This window comes from Musa acuminata, chromosome BXJ1-5 (genome assembly GCF_036884655.1).
Source record: "Musa acuminata AAA Group cultivar baxijiao chromosome BXJ1-5, Cavendish_Baxijiao_AAA, whole genome shotgun sequence".
NCBI classification, from domain to species: Eukaryota; Viridiplantae; Streptophyta; class Magnoliopsida; order Zingiberales; family Musaceae; genus Musa; species Musa acuminata.
Window position 1 is genome coordinate 9,604,318 of NC_088331.1, and position 18,478 is coordinate 9,622,795.

Consider the following 18,478-nt stretch of genomic DNA (forward strand, 5'->3'; position numbering starts at 1 on the left):
CATCGAGGCATTAGTTGGTTTGATGAATCAATCGATCGAACAAATTATATAAAACACATAATAACATATTATATCATGTTCTCTCTTTTTCCTCACCTGCTATCTTCTCTCTTGTTTTTCTTCTTTTTATCCCTTTTGTTCTACTTCTGCTCCTCCATGTTTCTCTTCTAACCTGTTTATATCTATTGTCGATTCTTTGGGGTTTTCGTTTGACATCGATGCCATCTTCCTCACATCGAACTATGTGATTGAGAAAGCAAAAGACTGTAAGGATATTTTAATTTTTAATATTCGTCAAGCATATTCTTTTCCGATTAAACGTGATTTCAAAGGTATGTTAATCAGTCTTTTTAATATCTCGAAAATTTTACCCATTGTTTAACCCCATAAATTCTTACACTTCATAAAAGATCAGACCTATCTCGGAACCGATTCATAATTTTCTTCTGGCCAATCCGATCCAGTTCTAGTAGTTATGCTTGCTAATACTCCTAGATTTGATCAATTTAATATGATTTAACCAAACAGGACAGGTATTTGTATAAAAATTCAAATTTATCATCATTTGTAAATGATATGCATCTGTGGCGACCCACCTGCAAGTACAGCTGTGCGAAATCAACCGATTGGCCTCCATTTAAGCAACCTGGGTTTTCAGATACATACCTGTAAGTGACATTCCTAACCAGCTATCTTAGCAAACACCCGAAACAATAGCAACAACCTTGAGACACACAAGTACATCTTGCATTGAAGAATGCAGGAAACCTGTCGCTTTCTAGTATTTTATTTACGTGTGACTGGACTTTAATATCCAGTCAAAAAGGTTTAGCTTGATATATGAAAGCGATAATTTGGAACAGAGCTGAAAAGATTTACCTTGGACATGGTAACTGATAAGGGTAAATATGGCAATCAGTCTAAGGACAGTGTTAGCTGTTCCAAATGACGTCACGCACCTCGGAATTGATCATAACGCTGACCGAGACACATTAATATCCTGCAAAAGTCAAGTCCAACACGCTACGCCATCGCTACTGTCAGGAGTACCAGCCTGCCCCTGCAAGGGGTACATCAAGCAATGGAAGCAGAATACTCCCCTATAAATACCCTCTCATTCGTTTGAAAGGAAGGGGGGGACACCTAAGAGACACACGCCACACTTGTATGGAGGCATCTCTTCCTCCAAAACTCTCTCCACATCGCTAACTTGGCCGTCGGAAAGGTCGGGCCGAGGGCACTCGGCCCGACCTTTGTGCAGGTACCAGAGGGGGCGGACTCTTCCAGGCGCTGCGGCGAACCTTCTTGCCGACCCGACATCCGGACCCCCGAACCGAGCCGCGTCGGCCCCGAGGCCACGGCTTAAATAGATGCCTCCCGCCTCGGCCCCATGTGCGGCCAGCCCGCGTCGACCCCACGGGCGCGACCAACCCGCGCGCCTTAGCTCCTCGGCCCCACGCGCCTCGACCCCTCGGTCCCACGCGCGCGGCCAACCCGCCTCAGTTTCTCGGCTGACAGCGCAGCTTGCTGCCTCGGCCCCATGTGCGGCCAGCCCGCGTCAGCTCCTCGGCTGACGGCGCAACCCGCCCGTGTCGGCCCCACGGGCGCGACCAGCCCGCGCGCCTCGGCTCCTCGGCCCCACGCGCACGGCCAGCCCACGCGCCTCGACCCCTCGGTCCCACGCGCGCGGCCAACCTGCCTCAGTTGCTCGGTTGACAGCGCAGCTTGCTGCCTCAGCCCCAAGCGCGGCCAGCCCGCGTCAGCTCCTCGGCTGACGGCGCAACCCGCCCGCGTCGGCCCCACGGGCGCGACTAGCCCTCGCGCCTCGGCTCCTCGGCCCCACGCGCGCGACCAGCCCACGCGCCTCGACCCCTCGGTCCCACGCGCGCGGCCAACCCGCCTCAGTTGCTCGGTTGACAACGCAGCTTGCTGCCTTGGCCCCATGCGCGGCCAGCCCGCATTAGTTCCTCGGCAACGTGTTGCCCGAGACCACCTCTGATCGGCTTGCCCGACAAAGTTGTGCCCCTCGGTTGCGTGTCAATCGAGACACGCCCACGCGGCCTACCTGCCTATGTCATGCTCCTCAGCTCATAGCCCGAGTCGCTCCAGTTCGACCACCGACTTGCGACTCGTCGGCTTGGCTCATAGCCCGAGTCGCTCCAGTTCGACCTCCGACTTGCGACTCGCCGGCTCGGCCCATTACCCGAGACACGCCTATGCAGCCTGCCCACTTGGTCGTGCTCCTCGCCCGCACGTTGTCCGAGACCACGACCTCTACTCGGCTTCCCGATTGAGATGTGCTCATCGGTCGCACTTTGCCCATGACCCAAGACACCCGCGCGGCCTGCCCGCCTGCGTCGTGCTCCTTGGCGCATAGCCCGAGTCGCTCCAATTCGACCACCGACTTGCGACTCAGCGGCCCAAACCATAGCCCGAGTCGTTCCAGTTCGACCACCGACTTGCGACTCGCCGGCCCAAACCATAGCTCGAGTCGCTCCAGTTCGACCACCGACTTGCGACTCGCCGGCCCAAACCATAGCCCGAGTCGCTCCAGTTCGACCACCGACTTGCGACTCGCCGGCCCAGACCATAGCCCGAGTCGCTCCAGTTCGATCTCCGACTTGCGACTCGCCGGCTCAGACCATAGCCCGAGTCGCTCCAGTTCGATCTTCGACTTGCGACTCGTCGGCCCAACCTGCCCACCTGCCTTATGCTCCTCGGCTCCGTAATACCCGAGACCACGCCTGTGCGGCCTGCCCGCCTGCGTCGTGCTCCTCGGCCCCCGACTCCCGAGACAGACTTGCGCGGCCTGCCCGCCTGCGTCGTGCTACTCGACCGCATGGCCCTCGCGACCACGCCTGCGCGGTCAGCCCGCCTACGTCATGCTACTCAGCCGCATGGCCCTCGCGACCACGCCTACGTGGCTAGCCCGCCTGCGTCGTGCTACTTGTGCTCATCGGTCGCACGTTGCCCATGACCCAAGACACCCGCGCGGCCTGCCCGCCTGCGTCGTGCTACTCGGCTGCATGGCCCTCGCGAACACGCCTGCGCGGTCTGCCCGCCTGCGTCATGCTCCTAGGCTCTTCGGCTTTAAGCCACCCAGGACACACCTGTGCGGTCTGCCCGCCTGCGTCGTGCTCCTCGGCTCTTCGGCTTTACGCCACCCAGGATACACCTGCGCGGCTAGCCCGCCTGCGTCGTGCTCCTCGACCCCTCGACTCCATTCTCCCCGAAATTGCGTCCGCACGACCAGCCCACCTGAAGACAGAAGCCATGCATCGGACTCCCCTTGGGTGACAACCGACGCATAGCTCCTTTCGGGGGGGAATATGATAAGGGTAAATATGGCAATCAATCTCAGGACAGTGTCAGCTGCTCCAAATGACGTCACGCACCTCGGAATTGATCAGAACGCTGACCGAGGCACATTAATATCCTGCAAAAGCCAAGTCCAACACGCTACGCCATCGCTACTGTCAGGAGTACCAGCCTGCCCCCTGCAAGGGGCACATCAAGCACAGGAAGCAGAATACTCCCCTATAAATACCCTCTCATTCGTTTGAAGGGAAGGGGGGGACACCTAAGAGACACACGCCACACTTGTATGGAGGCATCTCTTCCTCCAAAACCCTCTCCACATCGCTAACTCAACCCGACCTTTGTGCAGGTACCAGAGGGGGCGGACTCTTCTAGGCGCTGCGGCGGACCTTCCTGCCGACCCGACATCCGGACCCCGGAACCGAGCCGCGTCGGCCCCGAGGCCACGGCTTAAATAGATGTCTCCCGCATCATTTTTATGATAAGGGTAAATATGGCAATCGGTCTCAGGACAGTGTCAGCTGCTCCAAATGACGTCACGCACCTCGAAATTGATCAGAACGCTGACCGAGGCACATTAATATCCTACAAAAGCCAAGTCCAAAATGTTACGCCATCGCTACTGTCAGGAGTACCAGCCTGCCCCCTGCAAGGGGCACATCAAGCACAGGAAGCAGAATACTCCCCTATAAATACCCTCTCATTCGTTTGAAGGGAAGGAGGGGACACCTAAGAGACACACGCCACACTTGTATGGAGGCATCTCTTCCTCCAAAACCCTCTCCACATCGCTAACTTGGCCGTCGGAGAGGTCGGGCCGAGCGCCTCGGCCCGACCTTTGTGCAGGTACCAGAGGGGGCGGACTCTTCCAGGCGCTGCGACGGACCTTCTTGCCGACCCGACATTCGGACCCCCGAACCGAGCCGCGTCGGCCCCGAGGCCACGGCTTAAATAGATGCCTCCCGCATCATTTTGACGCTAGAAGGAGGGCCCGGAATGACGGTACGTTAGCCTTCTCTTTGGTTGCTCCACTGCAGCCGACCTACACCAGCAGTAGCGACTTCTGAGGCCGGTATCGGCTCCTCGACCCCACGCGCGCGGCCAACCCGCCTTAGTTGCTCGGCTGACAGCGCAGCTTGCTGCCTCGACCCCATGCACGACCAGCCCACCTGAAGACAGAAGCCATGCATCGGACTCCCCTTGCGTGACAACCGACGCATAGCTCCTTTCGGGAGGGAATATGATAAGGGTAAATATGGCAATCAATCTCAAGACAGTGTCAGCTGCTCCAAATGACGTCACGCACCTCGGAATTGATCAGAACGCTGACCGAGGCACATTAATATCCTGCAAAAGCCAAGTCCAACACGCTACGCCATCGCTACTGTCAGGAGTACCAGCCTGCCCCCTGCAAGGGGCACATCAAGCACAGGAAGCAGAATACTCCCCTATAAATACCCTCTCATTCGTTTGAAGGGAAGGGGGGGACACCTAAGAGACACGCCACACTTGTATGGAGGCATCTCTTCCTCCAAAACCCTCTCCACATCGCTAACTTGGCCGTCGGAGAGGTCGGGCCGAGCGCCTCGGCCCAACCTTTGTGCAGGTACCAGAGGGGGCGGACTCTTCCAAGCGCTGCGACGGACCTTCCTGCCGACCCGACATCCGGACCCCCGAACCGAGCCGCGTCGGCCCCGAGGCCACGGCTTAAATAGATGCCTCCCGCATCATTTTGGCGCTAGAAGGAGGGCCCGGAATGACGGTACGTTAGCCTTCTCTTTGGTTGCTCCACTGCAGCCGACCTGCATCAGCAGCAGCGACTTCTAGGGCTGGTATCGGCTCCTCGGCCCCACGCGCGCGGCCAACCCGCCTCAGTTGCTCGGTTGACAGCACAGCTTGCTGCCTCGGCCCCATGCTCGACCAGCCTGCGTCAACTCCTCGGCTGACGGCGCAACCCGCCCGCGTCGGCCCCACGCGCGAGGCCAGCCTTCACCATCAAATTCGTTTCTTGAGTCCCGAATGAGATCTAGTAAACATGAAAGATCTCCATAGTGCCACAGTGTGATGTCTGCTGCAAGGTCTGTGCAATAGCCTGGTACTTCCGGATGTCTGCAACACTGACACCGACGAGCAAACTTCATTGATTCTTCAAAATGAGCAGCTTTGATCTCTGATACTTCATCAGCCTCATCTTCCTCCATTGCGTCTGGATTCTCACTTTTCCGTCTTTCTCTTTCTATATCCTACATAATAAGATAACAAAGAGGTCAATTTCAGTCTAGTAGAAATGGAAATTTTGTACCATCAGCAATTAATGCTACTATAACCAAAATACACTTGGGAGGCAGAAGCTCTTGACCTTGTCAAAAGGTCTGGAAGCAGGCTTTCATGTTCTATCTCCAGTTTTTGAGCAAGGGTTAAGTATATAAAACAGCACAACAATCCACCAACTAATTATCATGTTTCAATCCGCAGACTAATGCTGATGGAAATTAGGCATAACAGATTTAAAATAAGTTGTGATCTCCTTATGTAACATAATATACACAACTCATATTTTGACCAAGCATAAAACACACAATTAAAAATGTATATATATTGCTTAACCAAAAAAGAACTAAGATTAAAATGATGCTGTTTCTCACATGCTTTGCCAAGTGAATGTACACTATCAAGTTGATGTGCAACATATCAGATTCCGGAGCACATAACAGAAGAAAGCTACTGCTGCAGCTGTCATTTTTAATATACAATATCAGAAATATCTATCACACACAAATAATTATATTCCATGGTCAAAACAGAAAGGAAATGACAAATACAAAAAAAAAAAAAAGCCTACCTTTTCAATGTTTTCTCTAATGGCAAAATTGCATGCATGTTGGCAAATATCTGTAATATCTGCACCACTAAATCCTTGAGTGTACTTGGCAAGAGCCCTCAAGTTAACATCTTTAGACACAGAAGACTTCCTCAAGCAAGCTTTAAATATTTGGTATCGAGAGGCCTTATCTGGTAAAGGTATATAAATCAATTGGTCAAGATGGCCTGGCTTAAGCAAAACAGGATCTATAATGTCAGGCATTTTAGTTGCCCCAATAATGAACACTGTTTTCTTGCCATTCATGCCATCCATCTGTGTCAGTAGCTGATTAAGAACCCTATCAGCAGCACCTCCTGCATCGCCAACAGTGCTGCCTCTCTGCAGTGGCAGTGAAAAAATTATGATCAAGAATAGAAAATACAAGTGAATGACACAAGTTAGACAGAAACAATGGATAGATAACCTGGGTTGCAGTGGAGTCAAGCTCATCAGAAAAGAGAACACAGGGCACAGATTGACGAAGCCTTGTCAAAGATTTCACACACATTTGCTTCACTCTCACCAAACCACATAGTCAATAATTCAGGACCTTTGACACTGATGAAATTCACTTGGCATTCATTAGCAATGGCCGTAGCTAACAAGGTCTTTCCACGACCGGGCGGTCCATAAAACAATACTCCCTTGAAGGGGGACATCCCAAACTTTTCAAACTTCTCAGGATGCTCAACCAGATATTGCACAGTCTGTAAGAAAAAGGAGAAGAGTTAGACAAGCAACACCATCAGGCATTTTGCAAAGGCAAAAACCATAACTTATTCACCAAACTACCTCTTGCAGCTCCCTCTTAACATTGTCCAACCCACCAATATCATACCAGGTAACATTTGGCACTTCAACAACCTGATAAAGAAACCATCACATTTCAAGTTAAAATATCTCAAGGACAAACAGATATTCCAGCCCTAATTGCATAAGCCTGTCATGACATAGAGCATGTAGGGCTCTTTTTGGGCTTTGGATACCAGGCCAAATCACACATCTTTATGTACCAATTTGAATGTTTGAATGCGTAGAAGTTAATTGAAAATTTCAACTACAATAAGAATTTCTAAGTGTCAAGGTTTCTCATCCTCAACCCTTCAAACAACCAGCAGCTTAAAAGATATCAACCCTAGAATTAACATACTCAAAGAACAAGAAAAAATATAGTCTTTAAGACTTAAAACAACTAAAAAGTGGCCTTACAGTTTCACGGAGTGCAGATGGATTACTTGATCCAAGAGCAGTCTTAAAATGTTCGTTTGTAACAGCCATTGAGTTGAGAATCTCAGCATCAATCGATTCATCCTCTAAATATATTATGCCCATCTTCTCACGTCTACACTGGAGAGCTGCCTCAGTGCATAAAGTGGCAAGGTCAGCTCCAACATACCCACGAGTGTCCTTAGCTATCCCTTCTAAATCAACCTGCATTACATGAAATACTGTCATCAATGAAAAATTAAGATAAAATGTATTATTATTCAAAAGAATAATGGTCAAAAGAAATAATAAGAAATGGTCAATTACATCTTCAGCTAACTTCATGTTCTTAGTATGGATTCAAAGAACCTCCAAGCGACCTACTTCATCTGGAACTCCAATGTCAATTTCTCAAACAAACCTACCAAATATTCTAAGAGCTGGATCAATACTGTTTTAGCCCATTCATCAGCGTCAGCAATTGAGACACTATACGTCTCTCAACTTATCCATTAGTCTTTTCTCTCTTAGGAGCAATGGAATCGATCTCATCGATAGAAATAATTGATGGTGCATTTTTCTCTGCTTCTTCAAAAGCCTTCTCAAATTGTTCTCATGTTCACCAGCTAGCTTTGCCATGATCTTTGGACCATTAATGCAGAAGAAAAAGGCTCCCATCTCATTTGCAACCACCCTAGCTATCAGCATCTTCCCAGAACCAGGCGGTCCATAAAACAAAATACCTTTCGGTGGCTTGACACCAATTGACTTGAACAATTGAGGGTGTCTAAGAGGTAGCTCTACTAGCTCTCTTATTTGAGCCATTAGTTTCCTAGCTCCTCCAACATCATCATAACCCACCTCATCAAGTCTGTCCTCATACTCCCTTTTTACAGGTTCCCCCTCACAGAAAATCTGTGTCAGCAGCAACAATACAATACTCTGCAGGATCGGTTTCCTTAACTTTAAATTCAATACTCCTCATACCTCCTCAGACAAGGAAAAGATCCCCTTTTCTAACAGGGCGTATGCCTCCAGAAAATATGCTGCAAATAAACAAGTCAATAAGTTAGCTAAAGCAACCACAAATCATGAAAACAGATTATAACCCATTAATAGGGATCGGACAAACTTCACTCCAAGAAACTTCTTTAAGTTGCCAACGACACTCAGGTGGTTCCAATGAATTGCAATTCTAAAACAACCTACAAATTTGCAGTGAAAATATTGTAAAAAAATTAATGTTTAACTACAACATAATGTGGCTGTGATGTGTAATTTATCAAATAATAGAAGGAAAAAAAACTCACACTTCAAATATGCATCAAAGAGGTTTTCTGTAACTCCTTAGATTGTGTCATCAATAGGAAGAATACGAACACACTTCACACACTTACATATTGGCACTGATGGACTGAGATAATATTTCCCAGCCTCACTCTGAGATTCAGTCTAACAACCTTATTCATCTTGATCTTTGGTTCATCACATGTATCATCAGCTAGAGCAATGCAAATTGTATCCCTCCTCTTTTTTCCCTATAGAAAAACATTGAAAAGACTGTCTTAGATTAAAAGCCTAAATTTTCAATTGAACACAACCTAAGTCTAAGATCTCCAAAGAATTCTGGAAATCCCCATTTCCCTCAAGAAAATAAATGAATAACAAATGAAAAAAAGAAAATGAATCCACGAATGAATTTTAGTGATTGCAATTGAAGCTCATATAATTAAGAGCCGGAAATTATAACTAACAAAACAAATTGCCAAAACCAGATGCAACCATAATCAAACATTGCCTATTCGAACCCTAATCTTTTTCAAGGCCGTCAGCCGGGTTGAGTTACAATCATATCCCTTCACAGTAACTCTATCTTAGCAACCACACAAATCCTATATCTATTGAGTAGGACAGCAAGACTACGATACGAAATATCACCACGAAATAGCTGCAACTTCTGCATCCTCTCAAGATTCTTCGATACCACCGAATTATCACCATTGATCGCCTCGCCTACGATCAAACGAATGGGCGACTTCTTCTTCTCCAGGATCGCCGTGTTATTCTTACCCTTGCTGCATCAATTTCCACCCTAAGAAATCCAATCGAAACCCTCGAGAAACGGATGACAGCCTCTCATTCATGCAAAACACCTTCGAGAAATCCAATCGACTACGCCAAGAAATACACGCGGAAAACAAAAAGAAACAATGAACTTACGCATCGGAAGCAGAAGACCCGCCTGGGTTCGCCATTAAGATCGAGGTCCAAGAACGAACGAGATGATAAATGGGAAAGAAGGCGAGATAACGAGGCGGGAGAAGGGAGGCCAATTTTTTAGACGCCGAAGCGGAAGAGCGACGAACCGCTCAGTGAAGAATGATCTGCTTTCTCAAGCGGTTGAGATCCGCCGTTCAACCATGCATCCTGAGCCGTCGGACGCGGACATGGGCGAGGTTTCGCGCATCTTCAAGCAGAAGAGCAGATCGGGTGCAAAAGGGCCCCAAGTCGGGTCGGAGAACGAAGCGCGGATTCTGGCTAGCTCTGGAAACTTCTAGACCGGGAGATGGGTAATTTGATGATAATAATAATAATAACCCATTAATTATGATTAAAATATAATAATAAAACCATTTATAAAAAATATTGAGACTGGAAAACCACTGACTGGGTAAGGAAGGAAATGATGCTTTGGCTTCGATCTTGATTTGTGATCAAAGTTGATCAAACTCGATTTGATAGAGTCGATATAACATAAATATGATATGAAAATTTACGATCCTTAAGTTAGAAAGCAAGTCAAATAAAAGATAAAAATGGAATTGCACACAAGTTTCTTCCGTGTATTCGTCGAGCATTTCGTAGCTGCATGCTCTTCTCTTCATGCATCTGACCAAGTAATATTGTAATCCCCTCTCTGCAGCTCCGGTATGCCCAACGCGTCCCACACCGCCGGAGATGCATTGACAACGTTGTTGGGACACGGTGGTGTGTAGTTCTGCTCGGCTTCGCAGCCTTCGACGGAGCTGCACTCGTCGACGACCTTCGCCAGCAAGGACCGCCCGTTGGCGCTGATTCGAATGCTCCTGTTGCACCGGCTGCCGCCGTCGAACCATCCGGTGGACAAGGCAACGGCCATCTCGGTGTCGTTATGGTACTGACCGTCGCACGCCCCTGGGCCTCCGCCGTCGCCGTTGATTGCGAAACTGACGATCATCATCTGGGCCGGCGTAGAGCTGGTCACCGGCGGCGAGCACTGGTACTGGGGGTACATCTCGCCATCTTTGCAGCATTCTGAGTAGTTATCGGTGTTGCAGCTGTGGGACTTACCACGGAGGTAGCCACTGGCGGTGCATGGAGGCTCGGTGAGCGAGTAGCGAAAGCAGCTGCCGGCGCAAACATTTAAGGTTATGGCCAAGGAAGCTAGAGAAATCGCCATGCTCAAGTGTATACAGTTTGGAGCTATATATAGAGAAATACACCTCAATGGCTAGGGAACATAGAGAGTGAGAGAGAGAGAGAGAGTGGTCGCACACAAAGATGCGATAGAGGGAAACCAACTCAACCATCGGTCGCGTAACCTTTGGTTGCATTCAATGAATCCAAATTAAAGAGATTATTTCCGTGCGTTGTTAATTTGTGATTGGTTTCCTTTTCCCTCATAAACATGGCACAGACATTGACTTTGGTCAATGCCTTTGTCGTTGATTTGGTCAATATATTTGACATTGACTTTGATCAATGCTTTCTGGAAGCTAATTATATATTATCCCTTCTAGTTAATTATCTTTAGTATTTTAGTTTTCATACTTAAAAAAATATACTGACATCTATGTTCATTTAGACATCAGTTTTATCGATGAAAATATGAAATAAAAAATATATATAATTTTAATGTTCAATGGTGTCGACGTCAATACAATTGCTTGATCGCCTCTAATAATGATAAGATCCGCTCTTAGCGTGACACCACCCACCTCCATGAAAAGTGCGTCATCAACCTCATCATTACCCACCCTGTTGTCACGGACAAAGTTCTAAACATGATGTTTGATGTAGTACTTATGTATGTCTGTGTCTTTCTGTTTGTTCATTCTTTACACAGCATGTAGAGGAACGGTCGAAGGCTTAAAATCTCATTTTAGTTGGGTTTGGTGGCCTTCTTAGGCTTGTAAATAAAAGTCATGTCATGTAGACACTTGTAAGAGATATTCGATCTGTAATGGATCATCTTGATCCTTTATTGTGTAACCGTTCAAAGAAGCTTGTATGTAACATCCTCCATTTTTTAAATTTTAATAAATGCATGTTTGTAAATATGATGATTATTTAATAATTTTTTAATTAAATAATATTATATTAAAAGTTTATGGCTAGGGACCTAAGAGTGAATATTAAAATTTTGATATGATTTATGAAAGATTCGGATTTAAATTAAATAAAAAAATGATGAACATATGTCATTACCTAACCTAAAGTTGGTGTCGCTTATGTTTGCTAATACCTAGCCCTTTTCATATATGCATGACACCTTACAACACTTGTACTAGCCAAACCCAAGTAATTAAAGTAATTAGAAGAAGAAGAAGAGGAAGAGGAAGCTTTGCTTGAGGTTTTGCATCAACTCCCCATATTTGGGAATCAAACTCTTCTAAGATAAGTATTCTAATCCCATCCCATAGTAATCCTAATTTCTGTTTTCATTTTAATTCTATATAATTCGAAAGATTTCAGTTTAGCACCAAATCTTTCTTTCGTTTTGATACAAAGTCATGAATCTATAATTTTTCGGTAATCTAACCTCTATGCATTGTTTCAAACCTAACTTTTAGCACTGGACTCTGATTTAGGTAAAGTCTAATTCATTTGAAAGTAAACTTAAAGATCTTTATTTTGATACTAAGATCGAATAATTTAGAGTTTAGATGCCTACTCAGACTTATGTTTTAATTAACTATATAGATTCTATAAAATATGGAATGTAATTTCTGACCTCTTGTTGCTTAATTGTTTATAACTTCCTATTGGGAACTCAGATTTATGTAAAATATGATTTATTAAAAACTAGACTCAAATATCTTTCTATGTATATCTAATTTAAAATTTTTGGAATACAAATGCAAGCTGAAAATATCTATTTTTCTCGACCCTATGGATTCAGTAAAACAGAGCTGATATTTTTAGATATTTCACTACGAAATTATTTGTACCTCCCTATTGTAAACTTCAATTCTAGCAAAACTTAATTTATCTAAAAATAAATTAACACATATTTCGAATGACACCTATTTTATATAAATTAGAGCATAATTGGTTATCTAAATAATTTATGAAATATATCTATTAAATTATGTCGAGCTTTGATCGATTTTGCCTCATCTTCTTTCTTCTTTTTGGAAATCAATTTAAGTAAAAACCCTTACTTAAATTAAGCTTTACATTATTGCCTTGAATTCTTGTATACTTTTGTCCTTCAATTATTTGTATACTTGTATTTATTATATAAAGTTCAAGTTTGTATTGCAATGTTTCGTATAGTCATATGTATTCCGTTGTTTCCGCATGTGTTTCCGATATGTCCCAATTTTATTGTTCACTATCCTTTTGTACTTTGGTATTTGTAGGATAAATATGAACATTTGGCAGAAATGGTAAAGGGAGTTATGCTTGGAGCCCGTGATGTTATGTCGGCCCCCTATGACTTCACTCAGACATGGGTGGATGGAGCTCTCAAATGTGGGAGACTTATGTTTGGTGGTCATTTAGAAATGGATGGACTATATTATGTTATGATCCCACTTTACCTTCTATTATGTGTTTGACATGATATCCAAGACTTTGGTTGTGTTTCTATATATATGCTTTAGATAAGAATGAAATAAATGCAACATCATGTGACATTTGAGCTTTTATTCATGTTTTGTTCTTTGATATGTTTCCAAAATATTTATATGTCTTTGTTATACCTTGAAATATACCATATGTTATGGATATACTCCTTATGCCAATGATATGCTCCAGTTATCTTTTCTCAATTATATGAACAAAACATGCTTCTAACGAAACGACATCGTAATTCTGCATTCAAACAGAATATGCCTCTGTTTTCATCTTGTATCTCTGTCTTATATTTTTGATACCTTATTTGTTTGAAAATCGTCCTCTTTGTTATAGATATGTTAATCACTTACTGAGCTTTATATGCTTATCCCGTTGCTAGATAAAATTTTCAGGATAGCTTATCACTCACTAAAATGTGTAAATTGGATTGAGGTAGAGGAAAGCTAGAAAATTTTGGGGCAAATATTTCGTATTTGATAGGTTGAAGTTGTATATATTCCTTTTGTGTGTAATGAAATATCAATGACAAATCTAGATCGATGTATCTTGTAAATATTTGGAAAGTACCTCTCATGTCGGGATTTTTGGGAATGTTAAGCTTAAGATGTGTAATGATATAAACTTATGATATATTTTAGTCATGTGATTGTATAGATTGCCACACTTTTGGATTTATGATGTGGTTATGGTTTAGTTAAGTTGGCTTTTGATTTTGTGAATCATTAAGTGATACGATGGTATGTTTATAAACTGCACGGGTTTTATGAATTATGGATTATATAAGTAAATTTTGACCCTGGGTGTTTTCTTAGTGACCTCAAATATGTGATTGGATCCTAAATTGTTTGTGGAATTATAATATAATAAATTTAGGGGGGCATGATATTGTAAAGTCTGTTTATAATTTGCATTGTCTATGAAGTATTTCCTGGAATGTTTGCTTGTGGATCCCGAGTGATGCGCTTTCTCTAACCCATTTTCTCTTTTGTAGGTCCTAAGGGACCATGGGAGGTTTCGATGAGGCTGACCATTACGGACGGACACGCAAGGGTGTCGCACGACTTAGGTAAAAGCAACTAAGTCCGCGACAGATGGTATTAGAGCGGGATAAGCATTCATAGAAACACTTGGCATGCAAATGTAGGGGACCAAGCGGGGCTGCGTTGATGGCAGTCAGCACACGCGTGACCGTTTGGGGGAAAACAAGCATGGAGATGTAGGGAAAAGGAGTCGCTCGGAGGAGCGGGCATTTGAGATTGACATTCAGAGGAATGGCCAACCCTTCGCACAAGAGGCACCACGAGAACAAGCAAGCTTGGAAGAATCTGGAACACACAAATGTTAGGATAGCTGAGTCTGAGCTACAGCTCGACGTTGACAACTATACTTGATGATGCTCAAGGCAAGTGAAGTGCTTGGTAAAGGATGAGACCATGCAATGTGGAATGAGTTGCTCAGCGACCGAAAGAGTTGTGCAAAACTCATAGAGGTGAGGTGAATTGCTAACTCAAAGAATTCGGTACTCATACATGAGCTTGTATGCAAATGATGGAATGTTCGCGGCCATCCCAAGGCGACCGAAACTCGGCGCCATGGAGCATTGAAACTTTCTCTTCGGCATGTGAAGGATACGTTCGTAGGAGGCTGAAGTGTGTAGCGAGTTCAACATGTTGCTAGGCCTTGAGTGGTGCAGTGGGGGTTGTATTGACGTGGAGTCACAATCTAGCAACTGTGTTTATAGGAGGCAAAATAATGCATAATTTGTTCAACAAATCGGAGTAGTCCAAGGGGATGGTGGTCTCTGAAACGAACAGAGATGTTGCTCTAGCGGGATAGATATCCAAGAGGGATAAGTCCTTGCTCTCCAGAAGGAGAATCATGTGTAATAGACCGTATATGTTAAGGAGGAGTACCTCAAAAATAACAACTTCACGAAGCTCAATGGACCAAGCGAGCGGCGAGGAGTCATTGCATGATCTCGCTTGAGAGAATGCATTGGTGGATGCATTGCGAGATCAAGTGGGGAAGCAACTCAAAGCAACACAAATGAAGGCACACTTGGAGTCGATATGGAGATGGGACTTAAGGGAGAGTTGACCCGTTGAATGGTAGGCGCGAGAGCCACCATCAACTCAATGTAAAAAAACGAGGAGCGGAGAAACTTGGGTATAACTTGGCGAGGTGCCCATACTGCATAAAGGGAGCCAACATAGAAGATAGAATATGAAGCAGAGGCAGAGTGCTTTCCTTGGGTAGAGGCCAAGGACATGAACTTTTGTAGAGGCAAGAGCAGGATCATGTTGTTCTATGGGTCCTTCATTCTGACGGAGCGGACTCATCTTGCATGGTGCCAAAGACGAAGGGAGCTTCTGGGCACATGCACCTTATCTCGGAGAAGCATTTGATGGAGGAATTAAGGCGGATCAACTTGCGGAGGCGAAGTTGGGTTCAAAAGGCCCTGACATAGGGCAAGAGGACGCAGAGGCGGGTACTCTTGAAGAATATACCACAGTGTTGTCATTCAAGTTGCCACGAAAGAAGCGGTGCGCAGTGGAGATTGTGCTAGTAGGGGCAGAGGCCCAAGATCCAGACAATAGTGCACCATTTCAAGCGAAGTCGGTGGAATTCGGGGGCTATTAGGTGACAGACTATCCTAGGACAGTGCTTCATCTATGTGTGACCCAAGAGCGGGTGGATAAAAGTCGATTGCCAAAGGAGCGAACAAAATTGAAGGTGGAAGAGACCCTATGATGTATTGGCAGAGGCCACACATGGAGGGATTACAATTCCAGTTCAATCTCATTAGAATCAGAATGCAATAAAGATGTCACTAGGAGGCGACATGGTGCAGCGAATCATAGTGGAACAGTTCGTGGCAATGTGATACACATGACAAGTCCCGTGAGGGATTATATCATACGGAGATATGATCGGGAGCTACTGGAAGCTCCACTTTGGTGAACAACATAACGGCAAGAAGAGCTATGGATTCAAAGAGTGAAGGTCGTGGTACCGCAGAGGCGGGTCTTCCATGCGTGCATTGAATTTTACATCGAATGAAAGCCTTGGTCATCAGCATATGGGGGTTGTGTTCCACCAAGAAAAAAGTCCAAATGCAAGTACCAGAGTCTCATGGGAGGGACTTGATCATGCAGAGGTATAATCGAAGCAGCTAGAGAGTTTGACTGCTTCAGAGTCCATATTCGTTTAAGGGAGCCCGACAAATCAAAAGACAAGGTCGAGTAAGCGAACGTTGCTACCAAGGAAGCTAAGGAGAACAGAATTGGTACAAATCCTATAACGTGATGGTAGAGGCCATGCATGAGAGTTGCAGTATATTTTTCCATCGACCAAAGGGAGCTGCTTGGAGAATACAAAGGTGTTGAAGCAGGGGGTTGAAAGGGGCGAGGAAGCGACGACGAGTCCAGAGAGACTTAGCTACCTAAAATCAAGCATTAGTTAGAATGGAGGTGGACTCGGAGGAGTGCCATAGAGACATATCTACTGATCATGAAGAAAAGGGATGCAGATGCGAGGCGACGGATAGTAGGGCCATAGGCATGGCAGCGCCATGGTACCGTAGAGGTAGGACTTCCGTGAAAGTCATTAATCCTTTGCTCTCATGGAGGGAGAGTACATGGTCGTGAAAGGGACCAAGGAGGTGAGGATGCAGAGGCAAACTCCAAGTACCGAGACAAGGCTGAAGGGCAGAGGCCAAGGAACTTCATAAGACCGGTGTCAACGAGCTTCTCATCAAGATAGCCTAAAGTGAAGGACTTCGGGTCATGCAAGAGCACATGACCAAGGAACGAAGCAGATAGTATGTGATGTTGTACCTTTGCTACTCAATGGAGTAGGCGGTCGGGTTGATGGAGAAGACGGTACAATCCCAGAGGCGACCAAATCTATTAGAGAATTACTCCAAGTTGTGGTGAAAACTTCATGAAGTTCGATGACATTGAGAAGGTGAATCACAGTAGCTAACTCAATGCAAGGAGTGCAAACATTTCGAGTGCTTTAGAAGTGTGAGCGAAGAGCAAGCGAAGATCAGTAACTAGCTCGATGCATGGAGTACAACTCTTGAGGAGGTGGGCGAAGTCAAGTAACCATTGTCTTCTCAACTCTTAAGAGAATGGGCGAAACCGAGTACCCCAATGCTCTTATCTATCCAGTAGATGAGCTATGTACAGATTCAAAGATCCTTCAAAGATATTAGAAGACAATAGTTGTCAAATCCTCACCAATGATGATCAGTGCTACTGAGAGTAGATTATCCACTTTATTTCCCAACAGAATGTCAATCAAAAACGGAAGTGATGCGAATCTACTTGAAAGTGTCAACTAAGTGAAAGAAGAGTCAATAAGCAACTTTTGTGGAGGAATGACCCAAAACTTTAGAAGTTTACGAGGCGATGCTCGTTAAAGCTCCAACAAGCATCCACCGAGTTCAAGCAGCATAAGGCATTTAAGAGACTGGCGCATATTAAAGATGGTCTTTTCCTTTATCTGGAGGATTCGTAAGAACCAACAATGATCAACAAAACTCAGCCAACCCCACACTAGAGAGTCATTAGTGAGTTGAAGCAGCATGGCGGATCAAAGGTTCGACTACTTAAAAACAACAACAGAGAGCAGGTAGGAGCCAAGAGGTGCATTGCAGCTGGAGCAGAAGATTGAAAACTCAACAAAGGTGAGGTGTTGCAGTGTCAGCAAAGGCTTCGACGAGAACGTCGAAGGAATAAGTGGGGGAGAATGTCACGGACAAAGTTTCATGATGTTTGATTCAGTACTTATGTATGTCCATGTCTTTTTGTTTGTTCATGCTTTGCACAACATGTAGAGGAACGGTCGAAGGCTCAACAGCCCTATTTTTAGTTGGGTTTGGTGTCCTTCTTAGGCTTGTAAATAAAAGTCATGTTATGTAGACACTTACGAGAGATATTCGATTTATAGCTGACAATTTTAACCCTTTGTTGTGCAATCATTCAGAGCTTATAAAGTCTATTTATAATTTGTATTGTCGATGAAGTATTTCCTGGAATGTTTACTTGTGGATCCCGAGTGAAACGATTTCTCTAACCCGTTTTCTCTTTTATAGGTCTTAAGGGACCATGGGAGGTTTCGGGGAGACTAACATTTACGAACGGACACACAATGATACCACACGACTTAAGCAAAACCAGCTAAGTTTATGATACTGCATCACTCTACATTTATATTAATATTGATACAGTTACCGAGCAACAACTA

At 45.1% G+C, this 18,478-nt stretch overlaps 1 protein-coding gene and 1 pseudogene across 2 annotated transcripts; both read right to left on the reverse strand.

Annotated features, from left to right (window-relative positions):
• Window positions 1–637: 637 nt before the first annotated feature.
• On the reverse strand, window positions 638–9,749 carry LOC135673690 (cell division control protein 48 homolog E-like; annotated as a pseudogene). The gene is made up of 9 exons (XR_010513418.1): window positions 9,608–9,749; window positions 9,316–9,462; window positions 8,698–8,947; window positions 7,715–8,433; window positions 7,391–7,612; window positions 6,974–7,045; window positions 6,606–6,888; window positions 6,161–6,520; window positions 638–5,561 (listed from the first exon to the last, which is right to left on the reverse strand). The product of XR_010513418.1 is annotated as a cell division control protein 48 homolog E-like (transcript).
• Window positions 9,750–10,088: 339 nt separating this feature from the next.
• On the reverse strand, window positions 10,089–10,826 carry LOC135673879 (putative ripening-related protein 4). Its single transcript, XM_065183279.1, has one exon. The coding sequence runs from the start codon at window positions 10,824–10,826 to the stop codon at window positions 10,269–10,271; it is 558 nt and encodes a 185-aa protein (XP_065039351.1). The 3' UTR covers window positions 10,089–10,268.
• Between the last annotated feature and the right edge of the window lie 7,652 nt (window positions 10,827–18,478).

Excerpts from the sequence above, each read along its gene's own strand:
- LOC135673879 (XM_065183279.1), bottom strand. The coding sequence starts at position 10,826 with ATGGCGATTTCTCTAGCTTCCTTGGCCATAACCTTAAATGTTTGCGCC.